General features: G+C 37.9%; 1 protein-coding gene across 3 annotated transcripts in view; it reads left to right on the plus strand.

Moving 5' to 3' along the window:
• Window positions 1-26,057, plus strand: part of ptpro (protein tyrosine phosphatase receptor type O) — a 257,646-nt gene that overhangs the window by 230,442 nt on the left and 1,147 nt on the right. For 2 of the 3 annotated variants that reach the window (XM_039769991.1, XM_039769993.1), the window contains 8 exons: window positions 2,840-2,930; window positions 3,095-3,171; window positions 4,544-4,678; window positions 6,103-6,225; window positions 9,116-9,270; window positions 12,203-12,338; window positions 15,343-15,450; window positions 19,596-20,807. In XM_039769991.1, coding sequence (XP_039625925.1) covers window positions 2,840-2,930; window positions 3,095-3,171; window positions 4,544-4,678; window positions 6,103-6,225; window positions 9,116-9,270; window positions 12,203-12,338; window positions 15,343-15,447 — 822 coding nt within the window. In that variant the 3' untranslated portion in view covers window positions 15,448-15,450; window positions 19,596-20,807. Of the gene's footprint in view, window positions 1-2,839; window positions 2,931-3,094; window positions 3,172-4,543; window positions 4,679-6,102; window positions 6,226-9,115; window positions 9,271-12,202; window positions 12,339-15,342; window positions 15,451-19,595; window positions 20,808-26,057 lie in introns of those variants that run through there. The other variant, XM_039769992.1, reaches the window with a different exon arrangement.

A 26,057-nucleotide genomic window follows, 5' to 3' on the forward strand; every position in this document is an offset into this window, starting at 1 on the left:
TATCATTTCCTAGGAACATCTGTACAGTACTGGGATGTTTTCTGAACAAAGATTTGTAGTGAAGCAGTATTTAGTTGTATGAAATTAAATCAAATGTGAAAAACCGGCTGTGCAAAAAATTTGGGTCCCCTTGTAATTTTGCTGATTTGAATGCATGTAACTGCTCAAATACTGATTACTTGCAACACCAAATTGGTTGGATTAGCTCATTAAGCCTTGAACAGGTGTGTTCAATCATGAGAAAAGGTATTTAAGGTAGTCAATTGCAAGTTGTGCTTCCCTTTGACTCTCCTCTGAAGACTGACAGCATGGGATCCTCTAAGCAAGTCTGAAAACAAAGATTGTTCAGCATCAAGGTTTAGGGGATGGCTACAAAAAGCTATCTCAGTGGTTTAAACTGTCAATTTCAACTGTAAGGAATGTAATCAGGAAATGGAAGGCCACAGGCACAGTTGCTGTTAAACACAGATCTGGCAGGCCAAGAAAAATACAGGAACGGCATATGCGCAGGATTGTGAGAATGGTTACAGACAACCCACAGATCCCCTCCAAAGACCTGCATGAACATCTTGCTGCAGATGGTGTATCTGTACATCCTTCTACAATTCAGCGCAATTTCCACAAAGAACATCTGTATGGCAGAGTGATGAAAAAGAAACAATTTCTGCACTCACTCCACTAACAGAATCACTTGTTGTATACAAATGCTCACTTAGACAAGCCAGATTCATTTTGGAACAAAGTGCTTTGGACTGATGAGCCAAAAATTGAGTTATTTGGTCATAACAAAAAGCGCTTTGCATGGCAGAAGAAGAACACCGCATTCCAAGAAAAACACCTGCTACCTGCTGTCAAATTTGGTGAAGGTTCCATCATCTTGTAGGGCTGTGGGGCTAGGTCAGGGACTGGGGCCCTTGTTAAAGTCGAGGGTCGGATGAATTCAACCCAATATCAACACATTCTTCAGGATAATGTTCAACCATCAGTCACAAAGTTGAAGTTACGCAGGGGTTGGATATTCCAACAAGACAATAACCCAAAACACAGTTCGAAATCTACAAAGGCATTCATGCAGAGGGAGAAGTACAATGTTCTGGAATGGCGTCATAATCCCCTGACTTGAATATCATTGAAAATCTATTAGATGACTTGAAGCAGGCTGTCCATGCTCGGCAGCCATCAATTTTAACTGAACTGGAGAGATTTTGTATGGAAGATTGGTCAAAAATACCTCCATCCAGAATCCAGACACTGATCAAAGGCTATAGGAGCCATCTAGAGGCTGTTATATTTGCAAAAGGAGGCTCAACTAAGTATTGATGTAATATCTCTGTTAGGGTGCCCAAATGTATGCACCTATCTAATTTGGTTATGATGCATATTGCATATTTTCTGTTAATCCAATAAATTTAATGTCACTGCTGAAATACTACTGTTTCCATAAGGCATGTCATATATTAAAAGGAAGTTGCTACTTTGAAAGCTCAGCCAATGATAAACAAAAATCCAAAGAATTAAGAGAGTTTCCCTGACTTTTTCATATGACTATATATTGGCATTTAGTTACAAGAATGAAACTGAATAAGTCATCTTTTGGTTTCAAGTTTTTTGTCTTATGAAAAGCATAGATTATATTACAGTGTAACAAAAGCAGTCTTGTATATTTATAGTCTGCTTTGATATATCATGATTTTGTAATTTCTTTATGGATATTTAATTTATGTGTATGGTACAATAACTGTTTTACGTCTTTGTTTTTGGCATCTTGCTAAAAATACAAGCCATTAAGGGTAATTGTAGAAACTAATAATAAAAGCATTTTAAAACCAATTTTCATTCACTATTTGTGTAACTGATTATACAAACTACCTTCTCTTTATCTACTGCCATATTAAAAAAACTAATTTATTTAGAAGCTTCATCAAGCCATGACAGCCTTAATCAGGCAAAATAAACCATCACTAATATTAGTCAAAAAAAAAGGCTGCAAATGATTTTAAGACAACATGCAGTGAAACCCTAAACCAAAAGAACCACTCCTTACAAAAATCATTGATCTGACGATGACATTGTCCAGCCATTTCTCCATCTCTGACCCAACTCCTCCTATGTTTATGTTGGTGGGACAGCAACCCAATTTGGGAAGGCAGTATGAGGTAGATGGATGGAAGGAAGAGCTTGCACAAAGGAATGGTTGATATTGGTGGTAGTTAGGGAGCGCAATCCTCAATCACTCCACTTAGCAAGCTGTGTGTAGGGCAATGAGGGACAGCAGGAAGTTGCATCACTTTGGATGGACCCTTGGTGGCATGGGGGGAGTACACAACTCCCGACAATATTGCTCATGTGGTAGTTGATCACACAAACCACTCTGCCACATTAAGGCGCTGACCCAGTGGAGGGTGACAGAACATACAGATGGGAGGTTTCCTGGCATTATGTTCACCATCATAATGTAGTGCAACTGGTTTCTTCCCGGCCTATTACTTGAGATCCTCATACTGTAGGTGTGAATATTCAGGTAAGATAGAATATCATTATAATTGACTTCTTCTCTGATTTTATACTTAGAAGGCTCAGTTACATCTGCGTTTGTGAACTGCATAATGATGCCATCACTTTCACTGGCTCGTCACCAGGGACACTCACTTTTCATAATACATAATTCAGTCCACCTTCTTTTGGGTTTCCAAATTTCCTGCCATGCCAGATACCCCTTGTAACAATTGATATGCTGTGTTTAGTTTCCATCAGTAACTCTTGATTTTTGTCATTCTCATCCTTTCTTAATGATGTGTAGAGCAGATGATAACATCTCCTTGCTTATTCTGTCTTCAAGGATCTTAAGCACATAGGCATTGATCTTCCACATGAAGCAGCAGAACTTCCAGTAAACAGAACCAAAAATCGCTATACAAACATCTTACCATGTAAGTAATGCTTACATACCTAAAGTTTGTGTTCAGTGTCATATTTTGTACATGCTAACTGATTGTTTAGGTAAATGTTGTTAACATATATTGAAGCATGTTTGTTATTATTGTAATTATTACATAATACTAGGAAAACTACCATGTATATCTCTCTGTTTCAGATGATTTTAGCAGTGTGAAACTGATTACTATACACAACAGTGAGGGCTCTGATTATATCAACGCTAACTTCATTCCAGTAAGCAGTTTCTGTTCTCTACTACCACAAATGGTTTTATACTTTGTTATTCATTTATTATGGTGTAAAACACATATGTATCAGGTGAATTTTTTGCTCAGGTTTTCGCATCAGTTTATTTCAATGTGAGTCATGTCACAGTAAGCTAGCTGAAAGTGCCAGCAAAAAAATAATCAATTATGTGAGGAAAGTAAAGCTTTTAATTCAAATAAACATGATGGAAATTAAGTCATTTGAAGATCTTTAGATGAAATTCAGTTGCACACTGGAAATAATTTAGGCTACTGCTGTTTCTGTCAGTCATGTTTTAGATATGAGAGTTTACTTAATGGAAGATGGGATAGACATTAATGAGGCTGAGAAGATAAAGAGATGAGGAAAAGGTAGTGTTAATGATCTAATATCGTAGTTGCATTAACAGATACATTTTTCATGAGCACCTAGATAAACAGTTTGGCATTGGTGATGTAAATAAATCAGTTATTCTTCAGATTTGATGTAAATGTAGACTTTTTGAGGTAAATTCAATTCAAAGTGTGTTTGAGTTCTAACAAAAACATGTAGTACATTTTCTGATGCACATGGACACACCATGGCAAAAAGGTTGTTTTTGTGTACTGTTACCATCAACCATCCTCTCCCAATTTCCAGCTCTAGCCAGAACTAATCAGATCAGTTGCACTTGTGTTAAACGATTAATCAATTTTGATCCAGAGCTGACTTTGTGGTTGTCCTGTTAGCCTTTCTCATTTTGACTTCTGTGACACTGAACTCTGTATCGCATTATGCAACTTTTTTAGAGATTTTTAGTTGTAGCCTTCATTTACGCAAACTTAGCCTTTTTATGGTACATTCAGTACCTAAGCATATGTTTATTTGCATTTCTGTCCACCTTGGAGGATGTGAACTTTTAGGCCATCAACTCAAAGAGGATTTATTTTCCTTTAAATAATCATATATCAGGTTTTATTCTTCATGTCCATGCTTGTGGTCTCTCATTGCAAGTGAATCAAAACAGATAACTCACGTTTTTAAATTAACAAAAAAAACATCTTTTTTGTGTTGCCATCTCTGATAGCTTAAGAGGTGTTTTGTGTGTTCATTACAGTAGTTATACTGTAAAGTATTAACTGCTTTCAAATTTGAAAATTGTAATATGGCATGGCATTTATCTAAAGCACTTTGATTTGTTTCAGTTATTTTGTTTCCAACGGTTTGTTTTATGCACCAAAACAGTATGAGAAGAAACACTTTCCGTTTCTGTTTTGCAGTGTACATTTTCCTAAATATTTTGCTGCAATATGTAAAATTTAGAATTTTCCCCCACAGTTTGTAAAGCTACCTGAAACAATTAACTCTCTTGCTTTCTTAGGGTCATAGGCTGACTCATGAGTACATTGCTACTCAGGGGCCTCTGCCAGAGACAAGAAACGACTTTTGGAAGATGGTTCTACAACAGAAGTCACAGATCATTGTCATGCTCACTCAATGCAATGAACGGAGGAGAGTAAGGATTTTCTTTGGATTAACAGTCTATTTTATAATAGTTTCCTAGTAATGAGAATAGAATTATTTGGATTGAGGTTTTTCTCTCACTGAGAATATGGTGTTCTCTTGAGAGAAAAGGTTAGAGAGGCTGGATTTTATTAAATGAGCAGTAAATTTGAATGAGCACCATTGTTGCCATACTTCAGTGGTCCTCAAACATTTTCATCCCACAGCCCCTTGTAACATGAAGTTCACAACTCGTGCCCCACCTGCTAATTAAATGTTTTTTTCTTTTAACATCTGATTTACTTTTTATCAAAGCCTCATGAATGCAAGTAACTCTATATACCCACCTCTATCAGTTGATTCAACTGATTTTTCAATCAAATTAATTTTAATATACCAGATCATCAATGCATCACACAACCATAGTTCAGAAAGAGTTTTTTTTAAGTTGGTGAGCAAACTTTTTATTGTGTACCACTTTGCTTATTGGTCCAGCAGCTGTAAAGTTTTTTTGCACTTGGCTATTAAGTATGGTATTTTTGCTTGATCAGAAATCATCCTATCTTTAGTTTTGATTTCCAGCTAAATGTGTAATTGGATGTCCTTTCAACAAAAAAAATGATTTTTTTTTTCTTTTTTACCATGTGTGTGATACAGGTATATTGTTTCAAAATATCTCCTAAATTTAGTAGGCTGTCATCCGTGAGGAATTTTGAATACAACACACAGAGTGGACAGGGCTCACCTTCAATAACCAGAATGCAGAAAATCAGCTTGATATTTGCGTTTACTGTATATGCTTTATATACTGTTAAGTGCTTTCTATTATTGTCTTTATCAAACCTTTGTATCTGATCTATTAGATATGTCACTTAAAGATAATGTTAAATTCTCTTTATTTATTTATTGTTTTTCTATTTAACACAAGACACTTCCATCTTGATTATTAAGTACATATAAAAGTATAGTTGTGAGAATAAGTGACGCCACAGATTTGTAGAAACAGATGTCTATAATAAACTTAACACCCCTGTGTACAACCTATTAGAATAAAACTATGAAAGTGAAAAGATGTTACTGAAAATATATAAGTAAGTACAGGGTGGCCCACGAAAATGTAGCCCACCTCCCTGGCAAAAAAGGCGCCCTTCCATAAAGAAAGAAACTTGAAATGCAAAAATCTTTACTCACTCTTTACAGAAAGTGCTGAAAATGATTCTTTGTGGAATGGAATACATGTCGCTCAGCTCGTACTCACACGTTTGTACTACGTCTAAACAGCTTTTTTGTGGGCCACCCTGTACAATAAAATTTATATAAACCCTGGAAATCGGACTTGGACCAAATAGTTATGAGACAGTAATGATAGACACTACATTGTAATGTTGTTCTTGTAAAGGATTTCATTTATTTTTCTTTTTTCATTGTGATTCTCAGGTAAAATGTGACCACTACTGGCCTTTCACAGAAGAACCAGTAAGTTACGGTGATATAACTGTTGAAATGACATCCGAAAAAGAATCAACAGAATGGGCCATCCGGCACTTTAGACTTTGTTATGTAAGTAACCATTTGTACAAGCCATTCAGCTCTGGGGACTTGTTCAGTTTCATCATCAGTATTTTTTTGTTTGTCTCAAAGCAGCTTCAAAACTCTTGCATCTTGAGGCACCCAGAGACTTGAATTCCAACCAATCCTGTAATAACTAATTCTAGACTCAGAAAAGTAGTGGCCGACATGACAAATCAAGCCCGTCTTCAAGTTTTGTCTGGTCCCAAGTCATACTTCTCAAATACCTTTTTTCAGTGATATTTTAGTTATATCAGTTAATATATGTGTGTGTGTGTATAGTTATACATCTGGCATACAGTGGTGTGAAAAACTATTTGCCCCCTTCCTGATTTCTTATTCTTTTGCATGTTTGTCACACAAAATGTTTCTGATCATCAAACACATTTAACCATTAGTCAAATATAACACAAGTAAACACAAAATGCAGTTTTTAAATGATGGTTTTTATTATTTAGGGAGAAAAAAAAATCCAAACCTACATGGCCCTGTGTGAAAAAGTAATTGCCCCTTGTTAAAAAATAACCTAACTGTGGTGTATCACACCTGAGTTCAATTTCCGTAGCCACCCCCAGGCCTGATTACTGCCACACCTGTTTCAATCAAGAAATCACTTAAATAGGAGCTGCCTGACACAGAGAAGTAGACCAAAAGCACCTCAAAAGCTAGACATCATGCCAAGATCCAAAGAAATTCAGGAACAAATGAGAACAGAAGTAATTGAGATCTATCAGTCTGGTAAAGGTTATAAAGCCATTTCTAAAGTTTTGAGACTCCAGCGAACCACAGTGAGAGCCATTATCCACAAATGGCAAAAACATGGAACAGTGGTGAACCTTCCCAGGAGTGGCCGGCCGACCAAAATTACCCCAAGAGCGCAGAGACGACTCATCTGAGAGGTCACAAAAGACCCCAGGACAACATCTAAAGAACTGCAGGCCTCACTTGCCTCCATTAAGGTCAGCGTTCACGACTCCACCATAAGAAAGAGACTGGGCAAAAATGGCCTGCATGGCAGATTTCCAAGACGCAAACCACTGTTAAGCAAAAAGAACATTAGGGCTCGTCTCAATTTTGCTAAGAAACATCTCAATGATTGCCAAGACTTTTGGGAAAATACCTTGTGGACTGATGAGACAAAAGTTGAACTTTTTGGAAGGCAAATGTCCCGTTACATCTGGCGTAAAAGGAACACAGCATTTCAGAAAAAGAACATCATACCAACAGTAAAATATGGTGGTGGTAGTGTGATGGTCTGGGGTTGTTTTGCTGCTTCAGGACCTGGAAGGCTTGCTGTGATAGATGGAACCATGAATTCTACTGTCTACCAAAAAATCCCTCATTGTATTCTTTATTATAAGGGTTCACATGGAAGAACTTGATGATGACAGTCATGTTGACTTCTGGCCTTTAATCCAACAATGTAAGGACATCACGATGCTTTGATCAGGTGGTGGTGGTGCAGATCACCAGCACAGAAAACCGGAAAAGAAACACCAGAGAAAGTAGGGGTTAGTACGTATTATGGAGCCACCATGAATTCATCCATTATCCAACCCACTATATCCTAAATACAGGGTCATGGGGGTCTGCTGGTGTCAATCCTAGCCAAAACAGGGCGCAAGGCAGGAAACAAACCCCGGGCAGGGCGCCAGCCCACCGCAGGGCACACACCCACACACCAAGCACACACTAGGGACAATTTAGAATCGCCAATGCACCTAACCTGAATGTCTTTGGACTGTGGGAGGAAACTCACACAGACACGGGGAGAACATGTGAACTCCACGCAGGGAGGACCCAGGAAGTGAACCCGGGTCTCTTAACTGTGAGGCAGCAGCGCTACCCACTGTGCCATCCGCCACCATCAATGATAAGGATAATTAATTGAATATACAGAGCATCAGGATTAAACAAAAATGAAGCTATGAGAAAGCCATGTTAAAATAATGTGTTTTAGCAGTTTTGTAAAGTGCTCCCTGACAAATTTCTATCGGTACGCTATTCCAGATTTTAGGTGCATAACAGCAGAAGGCTGCCTTACCCCTTCTTTTAAGTTTAGCTTATTGGAATAATAAGCAGACAGTCATTTGAAGATCTAAGGTTATGATTTGGAGTGTAAGGTGAGAGGCTTCCTGAAATATAGGATGGAGCGAGATTATTTAAGGCTTTGTAAACCGAGCAGTATTTTAAAGTCAATTCTAAATCACACAAGTAACCAGTGTAGTGATATCAAAACTGGAGAGATGTGTTCGGATTTTCTTTTCCTCGTTAGGATTCTAGCAGCCACATTCTGCAGTCGTTGCAAATGATGTATGTCTTTTTTGGGAGAGGAGTGTGTTACAGTAATCTAGCCAACTGAAAACAAAAGCGTGAACTAATTTCTCAGCGTCTTGCAATGTTATAAGAGGTCTAACTTTTGCTATATTTTTTAAGTGAAAAAAAAGGTTGTCCTAGTAATCTGATTACCACTGTACAATTGTAGTATTCACACTGCTACACGCAGTGCTTATCAACTTTGAAAATTAGACATGTATGTTAAAAATGCAATATTTATTTGACTTCTCAGTACCCTCTGTGCTGCCCCTTATGCACATTATGTATTGTTAATAATATTAGGAACCTAATCCATTAGGTATTCATAATGTTTAAACCAGTGTGCTGTATTTTTCTAATTTTCACTTAAAATTTGTTTATTTTGTGGACTGTTGAAGTGCTGCTTGAAAGTGTTTTTTCCTTGTGTTTTTTTTTTCTTTTAACTTTTGTTCTGCACAAACAGATGTCAAAATGGCAAAAATGTTAGGTAGTCAAATTTGAAAAAGTGAGAATCTCTGTATGTGTGCAGACCTAATCGGTGCACTCAATGTGTTTCTGTGAACAGGCTGACGAAACACAGGAAGTCATGCATTTAAACTATACAGCCTGGCCTGATCATGGAGTCCCTAATGTCAATGCAGTCGAGAGTATCCTCCATTTTGTGCAGATCGTTCGACAGCAGGCTACAAAAAGTAAAGGACCTGTAATAGTGCACTGCAGGTAAGTAAAAGTTAGAAATGTTTAGTACACGTTCATTTGTTTTTGAAATCTCCTCCCTGTCTCTGTAAAGTTTGCAGATCTTCCCCACTTCTAAATGGACAGCACTCCACTTAATAAGGTTACCAAAGATGCGCAGGCCATTTGTGGCTCTGAAGTGATCCTGAATGAGTGAATGCAAGTCTATGAACAACTGTCTCAACTGTCCACCCAGTGACCCCCATAGCCCTCTACTTGGAACGGAGTGGTTTTAATGATTGACTGAAGCACAGCAGAAAACAGTAAAGAAAAGCGGTGTCTGCCACTCTCCATGCAACAGTTTGATGAAGATTATAAATAGTTCAGTGTACATTTACTACAATAAAAGGTTTCAAAAAAATACACTTAAACATTTATCATTTTTGCTTTTTACGTGATTTCAAAAATTCAACTGTAGTTTGTTAGAGCTACAGTAATGGTGTCATTTCAGTTTGAACATCTTAGATTATATTCAGTGTGCTAATAAACCTTCTAAACATTTGGAAGGTTGCTATTTCTCTTTCAAAATATTGCCTTATTTTAATATTAGATTTTTTTTAGCCCAGTAACATCTGAGGTCAAAATGAAGACGGCTACATGTATCAAAGCCTTCACTGGTTTTAAAAATGATCAGTTCTAATGATACAATTTTAAAACCTAAAGAAACTAGTCACACCAAGTAGACAGTCACATCATGTAGGCTCTGTGCCCAATTAAAGTGCCTTTTAGAAGAGAAAGTTGGAATGTGGTTGGGAGCGCAATTAATGTGTTCATCATGTTATTCATTTTTATTTATTTTGCTCATAATCTATTTATAGTTTAGTTTTCTTGTCTGTTTATTTCATAATTTATCTTCTCCTTTCTTACCCCTTACATCTTTTGGATATGGCAGAGCTTGTCTTAGTCACTTCATGTGTTTTACTTATCATTCATTATTTTTGCTAGTATTTTAGCATTTATTCGTATTTCAATAGCATCCCAGTTCTTCTTTTTCTTTTGGTGGTGGTTAATGTTATTTCACATATTATTCACCAAGTACTTCATTTACATTTGCTTGGTGTATGTTGTGCCGTTTTAAAAAAGTTGTGTGATTCACTCCACTTGCACATCTTTAATGCAGTTTTTTGAAATCTTTACTCCAGTTCTGCTGCTTAATCTTGGTTAAAAATCCTGGCAGCACATCATTATACCATTTTATTTTTATAGTATAGTAAAATCAAGAATTTAAACTTACTTCATGTTTCTGTTCCCTTTTCTTAATTCATTGATTTCATTTTTAAAACCTATTCTCACTCTACTGAAAAAACTGTTTCTTTTTGTCATGTGTCCTCATTTTTTCTCTGCCATTTTTGTTTTAACCTTTCAATGCTGACCTCTCCTTATATAACTCTTATTTTTTTAAATAGCTCTTCATCTTCTAATGAATGTTCAATTTCCACACTCCTGTTTTCAGGGGCTCAAAAGTATTTGGACAACCTAACATAATCATAAATATAATAAACATTTTCAATATTTGGTTGAAAATCCTTTAGAGTCAATAACTACCTGAAATCTGGAATCTATGATGGCCATCTCCATGTGCTGGGTTTTCTCCCTAGAGCAAGTGAAATGCATGTCCACTTGGGTTGAGGTCAGTTGATTGATTTGGCCACTGAAGAATCTTCCACTACTTTGTGTTGAAAAGCACTTGGTTTGCTTTCACAGTATGTTTTGGCTCATTGTCCGTCTGTACTGTGAAACGTTGTCCTATCAGTTTTGCAGCATTTGGTTGACCCTCAGTAGACAGTGTAGCCCTATACACTTCAGAATTCATCCTGTTACTTCTGCCAGCAGTCATATCATCAATAACCCCTAGTGACAGACTTCCATTTGCAGCCATGCATGATCATACCATAAAGCACTCCACCATGTTTCACAGATAAAGAGGTATTCATTGGATCATGAGCCATTTCTTTTCTTCTCCATGCTCTTCTCTTTCCAACATTCTGGTATATATTGATCTTCCTTTCCTTTGTCCAAAGAAAACTGTTCCAAAACTGGGCAGACTTCTAAAAATCTTTTTTTTGCAAAGTTTAATCTATCCTTCCTGTGCTTGAGGTAGACCTTTTGTCTTTACTTTCATGAAGTCCTCTCTTGATTGTAGGCTTTGACAATGATGGCAGAGTGTTGTTGTTTTGGCTAAATGTTGTGAAGGAGTTCTTCTTCACCAAGGACAGAATTCTGCAATCATTCAGCAGAGTTGTCTCCTGCGGTTTTCCAAATCTTCTGATGTTGCTGAGTTCACCAGTGTGTTCCTTCTTTTTAAGAATGTTCCAGATGGTTGATTTGACCACTCCCCGTGTTTCTTCTCTCTCTCTAAAGGGTTTTTTTTTTGTTTTCTCAGCCCAATGATGGCCTGTTTTTACTTGAATGGACAGCTCTTTGGACCTCATATTGAGAGTTTATAGTGACAGCTTCCAAATGCATATTCCACAAATGGAATCATTTCCAGATCTTTTTACTGATTTAATAGTTAATGAAATAATGAGGGAACAGCTCCAGGCTGGTTATGGAAGAGCTTGTCAGTCAAATGTCCAAAACATTTTGAGCCCCTGGAAATGGGTTGTGGGGGCTATGCAGAAAAATGGCTGTCATTCCTGAATAGCTCATATGGTATTTTTGGTAAACCCCTTGAATTAAAGCTGAAACTCTACACTTCAATCACGTAACATTTGCTTTATTTAAAATCCATTGTGGTGGCACACAGAGCCAAAATTATGAGAATTGTGTCACTGTCCAAATACTTACGGACCCGACTGTATATATGAATATGGGGGGGAGGGAGAGGGGATACTTTTAATCTGTTAATGTTAATTTATAAAAGTACCCCAGGTTGTAAATTAATCCTTTTTTTAATTGACTCCTCTTTTCCTTTTAGTGCTGGTGTTGGAAGAACAGGAACTTTCATAGCCCTGGATCGTCTTATGCAGCATATAAAGGAACATGAATTTGTAGATATACTAGGCCTTGTGGCAGAAATGCGGACATATCGACCATGCATGGTACAAACAGAGGTAAAAGAGGAAAAAAAATAAGAATCTTATATTTTGACAAAAAAAACCCCAAAAAAACAGAATTTCCTTTAAAATAGCAAAACACCGTTCTGCCATTTTTATTGTTTATTTAGCTCACAATTGTCTTCAGCATAATTGGCTCTTAAAATGCAAATATGAAAAAACAGAAAAAGGGTTTTAATTAACTATCACTGGGGCATTTTTCCTGTAACACATGGAAACACCGGATATGAAAATATTAAGTCTTCCAATAAAATAAACGTTGAACCAAAGAAGTAGAAACCAAGAGTCTCCCTGTTGAAGGCCCGATGTGCCGGCAGTATCATAACAGCAAGTCTGGAAATTGTTACATATGCATTATGTTCACTTTTTATTTTAACACTTCAGTAAAAACAATATTTGGAATGAACTTTTCTTCAAGATCGCATTGAATTTTGATTCTTTGTTTGGTCTTACAGCGTGATAACTGGCCGTGAGTGAATCATTTCTTTGTCTGTTATAAACAAACAGATTTTTTCAAATGTTTGCCGTTGTGATTTGTTAATTGTCATTGCAAAATCTATTCTCACGGGAAACTGTAAACGTTTTAATACGAATGGCATCATTCAATAAAAATAAGACTTTCTGATAAACCAATCTACTTATGAAAGTGGGAATATCCAGAGCCGATGTAGCTGGTGGCATTGTTCTCAAGATGCTGCGGCTTTCTGGCCATTGTGGATTGCGTGTCATCGTAAGAAATAAATCTGGCCGACTGATAGTTCTGGATGTTGCCATTGCATCATGATATAACTGTTGCAGTGCTCTTGGACTACCTTGATATGATGATGGTAATATTACTGCTTTACCTATTTTAAAACCACTTCAACATCCACCAGTGTGTAGCATGCACTTGGATAATGGGATGGCAGCCATTTATATGTCAGTGTGCTCACCACACATTAGCCATTAGAAGGTGAAGGGGCACAAGAGATAGTCAGCCAGTTAGAGATGAGATGATTAGGGAACCAGAATGGACAAGGCCATGGAAGGAAATTTAGATACTCTGGGATCTTTTATGGGATATTTTATGATCAAAGAGAGTCAGAGCATAGAGTAATTAAATATATATATATATATATATATATATATATATATACACACAGTGTATATATAGATACTGCTCACAAAAATTAAAGGAACACTTTAAAGAAACACATTAGATACATCAGATCTCAATATGAAGTTGGATATCTATACAAATAACGACAGGGCAATGTCTTAGGAACAAAAGGATGCCAAGTCTTTTAATGGAAATAAACGTTTTCTGCCTACAGAGGGCTCAATTGTGTAGACACCCTAAAATCAGAGTGAAATGAAGATGTGGCAGGCTAGTTCATTTTTTCAAAAACTTAATTTCTGCTACTCAAAATGCTTTTCAGTATCTTGTGTGGACCCCACAAGCTTGTATGCATGCTTGACGACGTCGGGGCATGCTCCTAATGAGACGACGGATGGTGTCTTGTGGCATTTCCTCCCAGATCTGTATGAGGGCATCCCTGAGCTGTTGTACAGTCTGAGGAGCAACCTGGCGGCGCCTAATGGACCGAAACATAATGTCCCACAGATGTTCTATTGGGTTTAAGTCAGGGGATCGTGAAGGCCATTCAATTGTTTCAATTCCTTCATCCTCCAGGTACTGCCTGCATACTCTTGCCACATGAGGCCGGGCATTGTCGTGCATTAGGAGGAAACCAGGACCTACTGCACCAGCGTAGGGTCTGACAATGGGTTCAAGGATTTCATCTCGATACCTTATGGCAGTCAGAGCACCATTTCCTACGCAGTAGATGTCTGTGCGTCCCTCCATGGATATGCCTCCCCAGACCATCACTGACCCACCACCAAACCTGTCATGTTGAACGACGTTGCAGGCAGCATATCATTCTCCTTGTCTTCTCCAGACTCTTTCACGTCTATCACAGCTGCTCAGGGTGAACCTGCTCTCGTCATTCTGTAGGGCACGAGCAGTGCTCAGCCTGTTCCGCCTTGCACAAAGGAGCAGGTATCGGTCCTGCTGATGGGTTGAGGACCTTCTACGGCCCTGTCCAGCTCTCCGAGAATAACAGCCAGTCTCCTGAAATCTCCTCCATGTTCTGGAGATTGTGCTGGGAGACACATTAAACCTTCTTGCTGCAGCACATGTGGATGTGCCATCCTGGAGAAGTTGGACAACCTGTGCAACTTCTGTAGGGTTAAGGAATCGCCTCATACTGCCAGTAGAGATGATTACTCAAGCCAAAACTAGCATGAGTGGAAAACCAGCCAAAAAAGATCAAGAGGGAGAAACTTGAAATGACCTCCACATGTAAAACCAGTCCTGTTTTGAGGGTTTTCTAATTGTTGCCACTTTAGTGCACCTGTCGTTAAGTCCATGAACACCAATACAGCTGAAAGTGATTAACAATGACCTCAGCTGCTTAACCAACCAGAAAATTATCAGACAGGTTTAATTGATTTCATGCCAGGCCCAATAAAAAAAGTGTTCCTTTAATTTTTGTGAGCAGTATATATATATATAAATCTATGGGCTCTTAGGATTTCCTCAAAAATGGCAGCAATGTTTAATAACATAAATAGATGCAAAATAATCCTTGCAGACTGGATATTCCCAAGTCCACCACAGCTTCATCCCTGCACTAAGATGAAGTACAAAGGGCATCACTGGCTAGTGACCTGTTATTATTTCTGACAGTTTTGAAGTGGGATCTTATCATAATACTTAAATACTTCCTTTTGTCTGTTTTTCTCCTTTTACAGCTTTTGTGCCCTTAACTTCTAGATAGATCTTTCTGCTATGTCATATACCTTAGATATTTATTCATAATTGTCTTGCGGCATATTAATTCCCAAAATGTGTATTTAAGACGTTATGCAGATTTGTAGAATTTTCTTGTTTTACTTTAAAGCAGATTACAAAATAACATGCATATAATTTATTAATGTTTTTATTTTTTTATTACAGGAGCAGTATGTGTTCATCCACCACTGCATACAGGTTATGTGGAAGAAGAAAAAAGAACAGTACACTGCCAGTGACATTATTTATGAGAATGTTGGCAAGTCTTAAATGGTATGTTCTCAAAAATAAGGCCAATTTAAGTACAGGCAATAGGGCACAATTGGAGATTCCTCCCTCTTTATGTACATATTTGGGTAGTTTTGGGAACAAAAATGAAGGTGTTGGTCTGCTACATACAGTATATACACATGATGTAACACTCACACTGCCAGGGCTTCAGCCATCATAATGCCTTGCCTTGGGCGGACAGCAGTAGACAACTCTACTCATTTTAATTTAGTAATCCCATGTAACACCTGAACTCCCATGCGTGCTTTGTTACGGGGAACAGTTGCTTGCCATGACTTGCTGATTGCCAGCATTATCGAGGTGGGCAAGATGGGCACAGCTGAGATTGTGCTGTTTGAGCACTTTAATGCCAACTCAAGCAATGCATTCCTGGAATTTCTAGCATGTTGCTAAAGTGTAGGCATATAGCAATGTTTTCATTCCTTTCTGAAATCAAATAGTGTGTTTCATGCATCAGCAGTAGCTTTGGAATGTACTGATAGTTCCCGTTTCAAACATATTGGGACAACATGTGTCTTTTATTTTTGTTAATATTCAAATGTATAATCCCAAGGGAGTGGAGATCCTAAAAGGTACATAAAGGCTTTTTTTTGTTAGAACCAACAGCTGAGCTGTATTTGTTGTCTTTCTTTTGCCTTATGTAATTGGATTACAGATGTGGCCATGTTTCCGAAGGGAGTGTTAGCTCCTTGGAAATATGCTCTTTTATATTGCGGCGTCTTAATAAACCTATATTTAAATAATTATAAATAATAACGGCGATATCCCTCTTTTCAGCGATAGGCGGCGACAAAGTCACAGAAAAGACAGAATATACTTAGCTTGTTTAATGCGGCTTACGTTGCTGTGCAGACAGGAGAAACAGGCCAGTTTCATTTCACAAAGGACTTCTTTGGGGACTCGATCGTGTAGAAACTGCTCTTTTTTGTCACAACGGAGGTGGATTTTGGACCAATCTCTTTTGCCCACACAGTTTCTCAAAGTTGGCAGAGCTCCAGCTTCTTTTATATTGTTTTCTACATGACCAAGCTCCCATTACATTTCCAAACAAGGCAGACAATTTTGTGCTGAAATTCAAACAGTCGGTTCAAATAACACTTAGTCCTTTTTAGGGTTTACAACACAGCCTTCCAGCTGTCCCTGTCTGTCTTTATGCTTTGCTTGGCCCAGCAATTCTGAATGCTGACACTCTATGCTAAATCTGGCTCCGCTCTTTATGGCATGTTACACAGAAAAAGAATGAAAAATACATATAAAAAGATCTAAAACAGATGCAGTGACACAACTCTTAATATTATAACAAACTTATTATAACAGGCCACCAGAGGGCGCTCCAGCATCCCAACCCCAACACAGACACAGGTCTTGCCACACAGCACACCTTTATTATAGTGGGGCAGCACTTTTCTTTCACTCCTCACTGTAGCACAGGTCCCAAGCACCAAAGCACAATGCAAAACAGTCCTTTCCTCCATTATTCTTCCTCCTCTTCTTCATCTCAGTGAGGCAAATGGCACCCTTTTAAGCCCCACCCGGAACCATTCCAGGTGGTTCGTTAGGGAGGTCTGGAATTACTCCCAGGTGTGTTGGAAGCCCAAAGTAGGGCTCTGTAGCTCCCGCAACGCGACAAGGCTGAGATGACAATTAGTGACTCCCATACAGCCCTGTGGGAATCTGTGGCAACGTTGCAACCCAGGAGGGCTGCCAAGTAGCAGTTTGGGGGAGATACTGCCCTTCAAAAGCCATCTCCCACTGTCCTTCCTTTAAGGAGCTGTCCCTCATATATATTTGAGGCATAAACCATATTATTGATGGTAAACTGAAAAAAATGAGACTCTGAAAACACATGATACTACATTTTACTATTCCCAAAAGTCGTAGGAAGTTTGGGTTCCACCACATGAGTGCCGCTCCTCCCTGTTTCACTAGAGCTTTACTGCTACTCAAGCACTCCTCATCTTTCACTGGTGACAGACACACGTCTGGTAGTAAAAGGTTTAATGTTTCCTTGCCCAAACTCATAAACTAAACATATTAAATGTCTCCCACAGGATTAAGTTGGTTGTAATATGATAAATGTCACCGCAATGTCAGGAGAGCTTGCATGTGATGTCAATGACATTTTACTGGCTAACCCCAGCTGTCCTTTCTTTTTCCACACAAACACAGGCCTGCTGCTGTCCAAGGACTTGTATCTGGGATATTAGCAGGTCCCATTTCCCTGACCGTTTCACTTCTTGGCCTTTGAATTTACCTATAAATTCCTAGTATGGCCCGCACGTGTGAAAGGACTGAATAGGAAAACCTCTTGTAGGCCCTCATTTTATAAATCACTGACTTTGCTTACAGTAGATGTTATTTTTATTTTAACAGATTCATTTTTTTGGCTTTATATATTTATCTTAGTGTTATGCTGAGTTTCAGAGGAAACCAGCACTTTGAAATAAACATTCAACCTGATAAACAGTTAATTAAATGTTTACTGCATAACAAGTTGTTCTCAGTTTTGTTTAGTTCAATTTATTCTAATTACACCATAAAGAAAAATAATTTGCTGCTAGGCCTGTCAAGGAATGTCAAGAAATATGACAACAATACAGTAAATAGCAAAACCACTTAGTGTAGCAGACAGAGATTAGTAAGCTTAAGAAATGAGCGGTAGAAAATATATTAATAAACAAAAACATTAATATCAAAGGCAACTTGTGCCAGATAGAACAAGGGACAGTACGACAATGAAATAAACGAACCTCAGACTTGTCAGTGCCACGAGTCTGTAGTGCAAGTACCAAGAAAATATTTGTATTTCTATGGATATTCGACACATTTATGCTCTCTTTTTTTAAGCAAAAAAGTACTACTGTGCTAGATAGAAATGTTTTACTTTTTGCTCTCAGTGTGTCAAGTACTTGACACAATGATGAGATTTACTAAAATTAAGCAATGAGCAGTGAAGCCAAAAGACCCCTTTTATTGGCTAACTGATGGATTACGATAGGCGAGCTTTCCATGCAACTCAGGCCTGTTCTTCAGGCAAGATGAAGTACAGAGACTGGAGTCTCCTGCGTTTATACAGTCAGGTCCATACCTAAAGCAATCATTACACGATTGAAGTGTAGATTTTCAAGTTTAATTTAAAGGGTTTACCAAAAATATCGTATAAGCCGTTTAGGAATGACAGCCAATTTTTCTGTGTAGCTCCCCCATTTTCCAGGGGCTCATCATGGAAAGTGAAACTGATGCACGTGTACAACATGCTACGCTTCACTGTGGTGACAAAAAGGCAAAAGAATCGTGATCAAGTGCAGGGACAAGCAAGATGTTAGCCCCCCCTAAGCACTGTTAACAATGAGGCAACGGTACAGAAAATGGGGAGGTCGGTAATCCTTGCGCTGTGGTAGCCTGCAGTAACACAAAGGGTGCATTGATCATGCAGGGCAGGTGCCGACGTTCTACCCTCTTAAGTGCGAACAGCATCCAAAAAATATAAGTGTGAAAAGAAACACACTGTCCTGAGTGCCACCACCATCCCACAGGACATGCACTACATCCATCCATCCATTTTCCAACCCACTGAATCCGAACACAGGGTCACGGGGGTCTGCTGGAGCCAATCCCAGCCAACACAGGGCACAAGGCAGGAACCAATCCTGGGCAGGGCGCCAACCCACCGCAGATGCACTACATCTTTTTGGTATTTCTATGTTTCTGTTACACATAATAACGCTTTTGGCTTGTTGTTCCTTGGGTGAACATAACACCAAGGAGGTTAAGAGAAGCATTTTATTTTTTCTTTGGGGTCCAAAAACAAAAACATTCTTCTATCAACAGTGTGTCTTTCAATCAAAAGCACTTCAAACCTGAGGCAATTTGTGAAGCAGACATCAGCCATGTTTCGTTTTTCTCAACCTCCATTCCTGAATTATCTGTAGGGAATAGCCAGTAGTGCCTTGGCTATGCTTGTATGATCACAACAGTCCAGCCTTCAATTTTGATCAACTAGATGCCCGTTATTTGTACAGAGGGACAACTCACCCTTAGAGGTATTTTGGTGGAAGTGGTGCTCGTCAGAATATTTTCACATTGTTGTCTGTATTAATCATCTTTTCTTCTCTTTCTGTCTTTAGTTATGAAAATGATCGGCGTCAAGCCAATGACCAAAAAAAAAAAAAATAAATAAATAAAAAAAAAAGACTTGCTGCTCTTTGCTTTGTGCTTTAGCACTTGTTTTCTGACAAGGACAAGTATTTTGTCAACTAGTCTGAATCCATGGAGTTTGTTTTTAGAGGAAAGCCTGGAGAGGTCACTGCCATAAAATAAATTACAATGTTTGCAGGATTACATTCCTTTTGGATTTCTATACTGCCGGACCCAACATGAAAGAATGACGCGGACAGAGCAAATAAACTTATGGTGTAAAAGTTGGAAAGTTGTCTTTGAAGAATCACTGGAATTCCATTATTCTGAACTTTATTACCTTGGACTGTCAACTGGGACACAGTACAATAGCCGACTTTTCTTGTCTGCCCCTTTCAAACCATTCAATTTCCATATCCAAGGTGCAGTTCAGTTGTGGAAGCTTATAGTAAAACTAATATGTTAGTGTATGATGTTATAACAGGACCAGTGAACAAAGTAGATTACCATATTTTGTAAAAGAATGATTTATAGGTTAAGAGAATCTAGTTACAGAGACAAGCTTTAATATTCATTCATATTAAAGTTCCACATTATTTTAAAACCAATATTGTGAAATACAAGTATCTTGCGTTGCATTATTACATGAAATAAACTGCACTGTCCAGTTGATTTGATTGCATATTTCCTAATTTTCAACAGAAGTGAATTTCAGGAAAATCTCATCAACAAAGTCAGTGTGAAAAGTGAAATCTGAAACATTACTAACATACGGTACACTGCTGAACATATTTCTTCTTTCTGGTTTCTAATTTCATAACTGTCACCAGGTCAAGTTGTGAAGGGTGCTACAATGGCGTGACTGAAAATAATGAATTTGATGCCGATTGCTGACATTAAAATATGTTCATTAGCATGTACACCGGGGCACAACTGAAAAGTAGCTAGGAATTGATTTGTATGCAAATGGTAAATAACACTTTTTCACACTGAGATTTGTAAATATTTTGTCACCAGTTGCCTGCTAGTGTGGTGCCAAGTAGCATATTATGGGCCTTTAGGTCTTAATGTTATATTCATTTGGAAACACTAGGTTGGATATTCATCTGGTGACTATTGGCTTTACCTGCAGTCAGATACGCTGTATTGTCAAATTTGTTCAAAATTATTCACTATTAAAGGTGGAAGTGATTAACCACTAATTCCGAGTCCTGTTTTGATGTGACACTATTTGCAGCATTGTGGGGCTTACTGGAATGTTCCTTTCCAGCATCCAGTTTCACTGCTCTTCACAAACTCCACTGTCTCACCCTTCTGTTTTCTCAAGAGACTTCACAAACTGCTCAGAGTTGTTTCTGTCACTTATGCTGATCTGGAATTTCTGGATCAGAAAGCATTTTCCCAATGTCTTTGTTTCCTGCTAATAGACCTGACTTTAGTGCAACCAATTGCAGAAGAGTGAAATCATGAAATTTGTTTCAAATTCACAGATAGATAGTACAGCTACTAAAAATGGTGTAAGTGCAACATTTATTTATTTATTTTTTGGAATTCCTAACTCTGCTTTAAGACAGACAGAGGGTTTTTAAGTAATCGGCAGAAGTTGGACATCTGTACAAATTGTTTGCTTCAACTTGCAAGGTTTCATTTAATTGCTGCAGAACATCTGTAGGTTGTAACCTATTATCTTGCTCATTGAAGAAAGCCCATTTGCAATATTCAGAAATTTCCTTGATTTCAGCTTTTGTTAACCTAAACTTTAAATTTAACTATTGTAATCTTTTTAGTTAGCCAATAAACGGTGTCATTTTGCTTGACTTTTCACTAAATTTAATTCCCGGAATAAACCTGTAAAAAAAAAAAAATGTGTGCCATTTGTGGACTAGTGGCTACTGCCACCTTATTTTTGTGTGGTGCCAAAAATCACAGGGGCTAAGTAAAGTGAATAGGGTAGATGATCCAAAATGGTAATTGACATCTTAGACAGGAAGCCATGAACACCAAGTGCATCATGCCCTGTGGCCGTGTCTTGATGGACGATCCACTTCTGGCATCGTCTTTTACTTCTTCCTGAACCTCTTATGCCACTCTAACACACTTGACTTTATCATGACATCCTCACTATCCACCACTTTCAACAGCTCCAGTGTTTCAGTAGCACTTTGTAACACCAGTGATACTAGATGGTCATTCTGGGTAATGATTGATCCAATTGATCACTGTCACGCCGCGTACATGCCTCTACGACTTAATCAAGAGTGTATTTACGTTTATCTGTACGTTTATCCATATTTAAAATGCGAAAAAACTAGGTGAAATTACAATCAACAATCACGCACCAAGTCTGCAGACTGGCACAAATGCCAGCTTCGCGCAGCTCCGATCGGTTTTGTTCACAAGTTGGTATGGCAAGTTACATATCGGCGTGCTCAGCTGCTCATTGGCTGTAAGTTTGGAGTGTCACTCACAGCGTCCAATCAAACTGGTAGATTCTACCAGGGTTTGGAGTTGTGCGTCATCGTTCAGCTATCTGTGACACTCGTTGGCCATACGAGGTGCCAGTCACCCCCCAGACCCATTGTAATTGGCCAACTTAGGTGTCAATCAGAAGCTAACACTTCTGTGTAACATGCTTTAGCATGGTTATTGCCGACAGAAACAAATTATGTCTGAAATGACCAATAGAAATGAAAAAAAATGTCGGAGCTAGTCTCTAGTTAAAAAACGTTTTCTGGAGTTTTTGTCCCTTTGAGGATCTATTGTGTGTTTTGGACCTAATCATTTTACTGGATTATATTCCCTGGAGCCTTACGGACAGAATGAGATCAATATTGCTCGGAAATATTGATGTTTGACTTGCAGAGAGCCTTCAAAAGGTAGGAAAAGTCAGCTCTAAAAAGTATTTACTTCTCTGTAAAAAAGGCTTTAGTGTCAGTGCTGTGGTTGTTGTGTGTCAAAATGGTTTATATCATCGGAAAGACAAGACTCTGAATTTTCATTTAATGTGTAGTATGTCGAGGTGCATGACAGAGGGGCATGCACACATGGCTGTGACATGATTGTGACGTCGTCCAATCGTCGTTATGTACCGGGACCGGTACGTGTGCATGTTAAGTGGTTTGGGGGTATGTTATCATCATACATGCGCACTGATGACAAATTAGATTCCAGTGCAAAAATACAATACTATGCTGTCTTCTTCAAAATGACTGGAACTACATAGTAAGAATTTTAAGAGATTACACACCTGTTTTCTTTTCTGAATGTCTTGATTGTTGAAGACGTTGTTGAGCAGCTGTACTCTCCGACCAGCCTCTGCAGTTTATGACATGGTCCACTAATGTTGCCCACTATTTCATCTGCCACAGGTCTGTATTTTTGCCCTCTTCTGGCTCTTCCTGTCAGCAAACCTTCTCACACCCTTGTCCTTCTTTCATATGGAGTCATATTCCTCTGGTCAACAATGGCTTGTCCCCAAACAACCACCCCTTTTATCAAAAGTTGGAGCTTCCTTAATTCACAGGAATATGCTTGGCCTTGCTATGAGCTGCACTTCTATAAAATTACTGCATGATGTTGAACTGAAAGTTTGAACACTCCCTTACATAAATGAAATGCAGGATTCATCTGACAAGCACTTTCTAATTGTGTCATCCACTTAAACTCCACTTTTGAACTTTTCCTTTATACAGCGATGAACATGTCCGACAACTGAATTAACATTTTTGTATGTGCTGACTTGCACTTTGCACACATGTCTAAATGTTTTGCAGTGTACAACCAAACAAAAGAGAAGTGTATCATTCATTTTGACGATATGACTTATATGCTCACGTATAAGTCGGGTCTTGAAACACTAAAAATCAATCGTAAGTTAAGACCCTGACTTATACACCCATACACACACCCATCTTCTTGCCTCCTCCAATCTTGCATTAATTTCTCAATTTTGTTGCAGCAGCACAGTTACCAAATTCTTTTGCTACTTCAACAATGTTTAATTTAAAACCAGCTTCATGTTTTCTTCTGATTGAACACTCCATCGTAGATAAGGGATGCTCTTACAATAAAGGTTTATGACGGTGTGAGGTACAAAAAATACAAATCAGTGCAAATGTTGCTTCGGAATAGTTCAGGCGAAACACAGAGAGGTTAGGAGCACACGCTGATACAGTGCATTGCCACACCCACACAGAAAAAAAAGGCAGTGTATCCCATGGTTACTCTCTCAGGTGGGCGTTAGCATATCATAATCCCTTGTACCAATAGTGTGAGTTTTCTGCATTTGACTTATACAACCGAAATTGTAAAATACCAGAAATTATATGATAAAAGTCCCGACTTATCCGCTGGAGAATTTATCTGTGAGTATATACAGTAGTACAACTGATTTTGGACTAATTCAAAGTAAATATACCGAATCCTGCACGAACCAAAACTAAATAATTTGTAAATGAAGAAAAACAATGAGATATGACATTCTGTTGTAAGAAACTGACTTAAGGGTGTGCTGATTTGCATGTGTTGTTAGGACAAGTACCATTTTCATTTGAGGATTTATCTAAAGCAACCGATAAAAACTGTAATAAAGATATCGTACTTTATTTTAGAAGAGAACTTTTGAAATGGAAGTCCCCAAACAACAGAAAATGTGTCACAATTTTGAGTAATTCTGCTGGTGCCACCATTTTTTGCCAGTGCTGTGGTGCATTGCAGTGTTCCAGTTGTGGGACTGGGTGGCCAGTTGATCTAATGCACTTAGACTTGTTTACCATTTAACGATTTCGATCTACTTTATTAATCACCAAAGGGAAACTGTCTTTTCACATGACCTTTGGAAGTCAGAGCTCATGTTCAGCCATTGTACAGCGTCCCTGGAGCCATTTTCCAACAGAGTAGGATCCCTACTGGCAGTAATGGGATTTGAACCGGCAGCTTTCCAGATACCAGCACAGATCCTTAGCCTCAGAGCCACCACTGCACCCAATAAGCACAAACAAAAAGTGATGTTTTACATACACTATATACATGTGTCCATTTCTTTGTCTCTTTTTTGTTGGTTGGGTGGTTCTTGGGTTTATTTTAATTCAAATCAGTGCTGCATAACTCAGCATAGCACAGAACAGCTGTTGTGCGTAGCACGCTGGACTTGAACGTGGAAGGACGACCTGGTTTAACATGCAAAGCCAAACAAGAAATGTTTGCTGCTTCTTAGTGCGTGTTATGTATTACTTTGATGCTTATTTAACATTACATGAGGGACAAAATCACAGTTTTCATATTTTAACACTATAAAAGCAATATCTAAAATTAATTAGGTTAACAATGTTGGATATTCAGCGTATTGTTGTTTGTAACTTCTTGGTTGTATTTTATAGTATGTATTGATTTTTTTTTCTCTTAACAGTGGACTGCAAAAGACATGTATGGATAAAAAAGCTTCCCTTAATAATTAAATTAATTCTAGATATTAATGTATGTTTTAAAAAGCAAAAGCTGGTGTATACAATGTTTGACATCTCTTGGCTTTTCATCAAAAGTAAAAAGTCACAATTAATACTACATTTATATATATTCTAAATCACTTAACTTTGATACTAAGAAAAATGTTATATAGAATTGGGCTATATTAAAATTTACCAGCATAAAGAAAAATACAGATATAACATGAACATTGTAAATTATGCAGAGCGTCATTAATTTCTGCTGCCCACTGTCTATTATGATTTTTACCTTTAACAAGTATTTTAATTAAAGCTCAGTTGGTCCATACAACGTGAATTTATCTGTCACAATGCTTACAGAATGGACCATAAATACAGAAACAGAGCAACAACAAATGAAAAAAAAGACATTTTAATGGAGTTGCCACAATTACTAAATCAGGAAGATATACTGTATAATAAATATAAAATTTAGTCTAAATTGCTAAATACATACCTACATATATACATATACAGACTGTAGATATATGCATATATGCACAGTATATATACAGCATACAGGCTTATAGGATCTAGTCATGAGTACCATGTTAATACGCAAACTGTGCATCCCAGATAAAATGTACTTCTGTCTTGTAATACCTTTATTTCTTTTTTAGGTTATGTGTCTGATTTATACATTGTTCTAAAAGTACATAGTATTATTAAATTAAATTTTCAATAAAATTAAATAATGAATACACAGTGACAAGGGGGCTGCAAAGTTTTATCCTGTCAAAACTTCTTTCTGAAAGTAAAACATTTCTGAGAAAGAATTACTTTCAAATGTCTTCTCTACTTAAACATACACACAAAAAAAAAATCAGCTTCACTGTAAGAAATACAGTGCAGGGTATGTAGTTTCCTTTCCTTTCCCTGTGTCAATAAGAAAGTCAAGATGGTTTATAGATTTCCACTCTTGGTTTACAGTTAACAGACCAGAGATTAACAGAAATCAACTATCATTAT

Source organism: Polypterus senegalus, chromosome 11 (assembly GCF_016835505.1).
Source record: "Polypterus senegalus isolate Bchr_013 chromosome 11, ASM1683550v1, whole genome shotgun sequence".
Lineage (NCBI taxonomy): Eukaryota > Metazoa > Chordata > Cladistia > Polypteriformes > Polypteridae > Polypterus > Polypterus senegalus.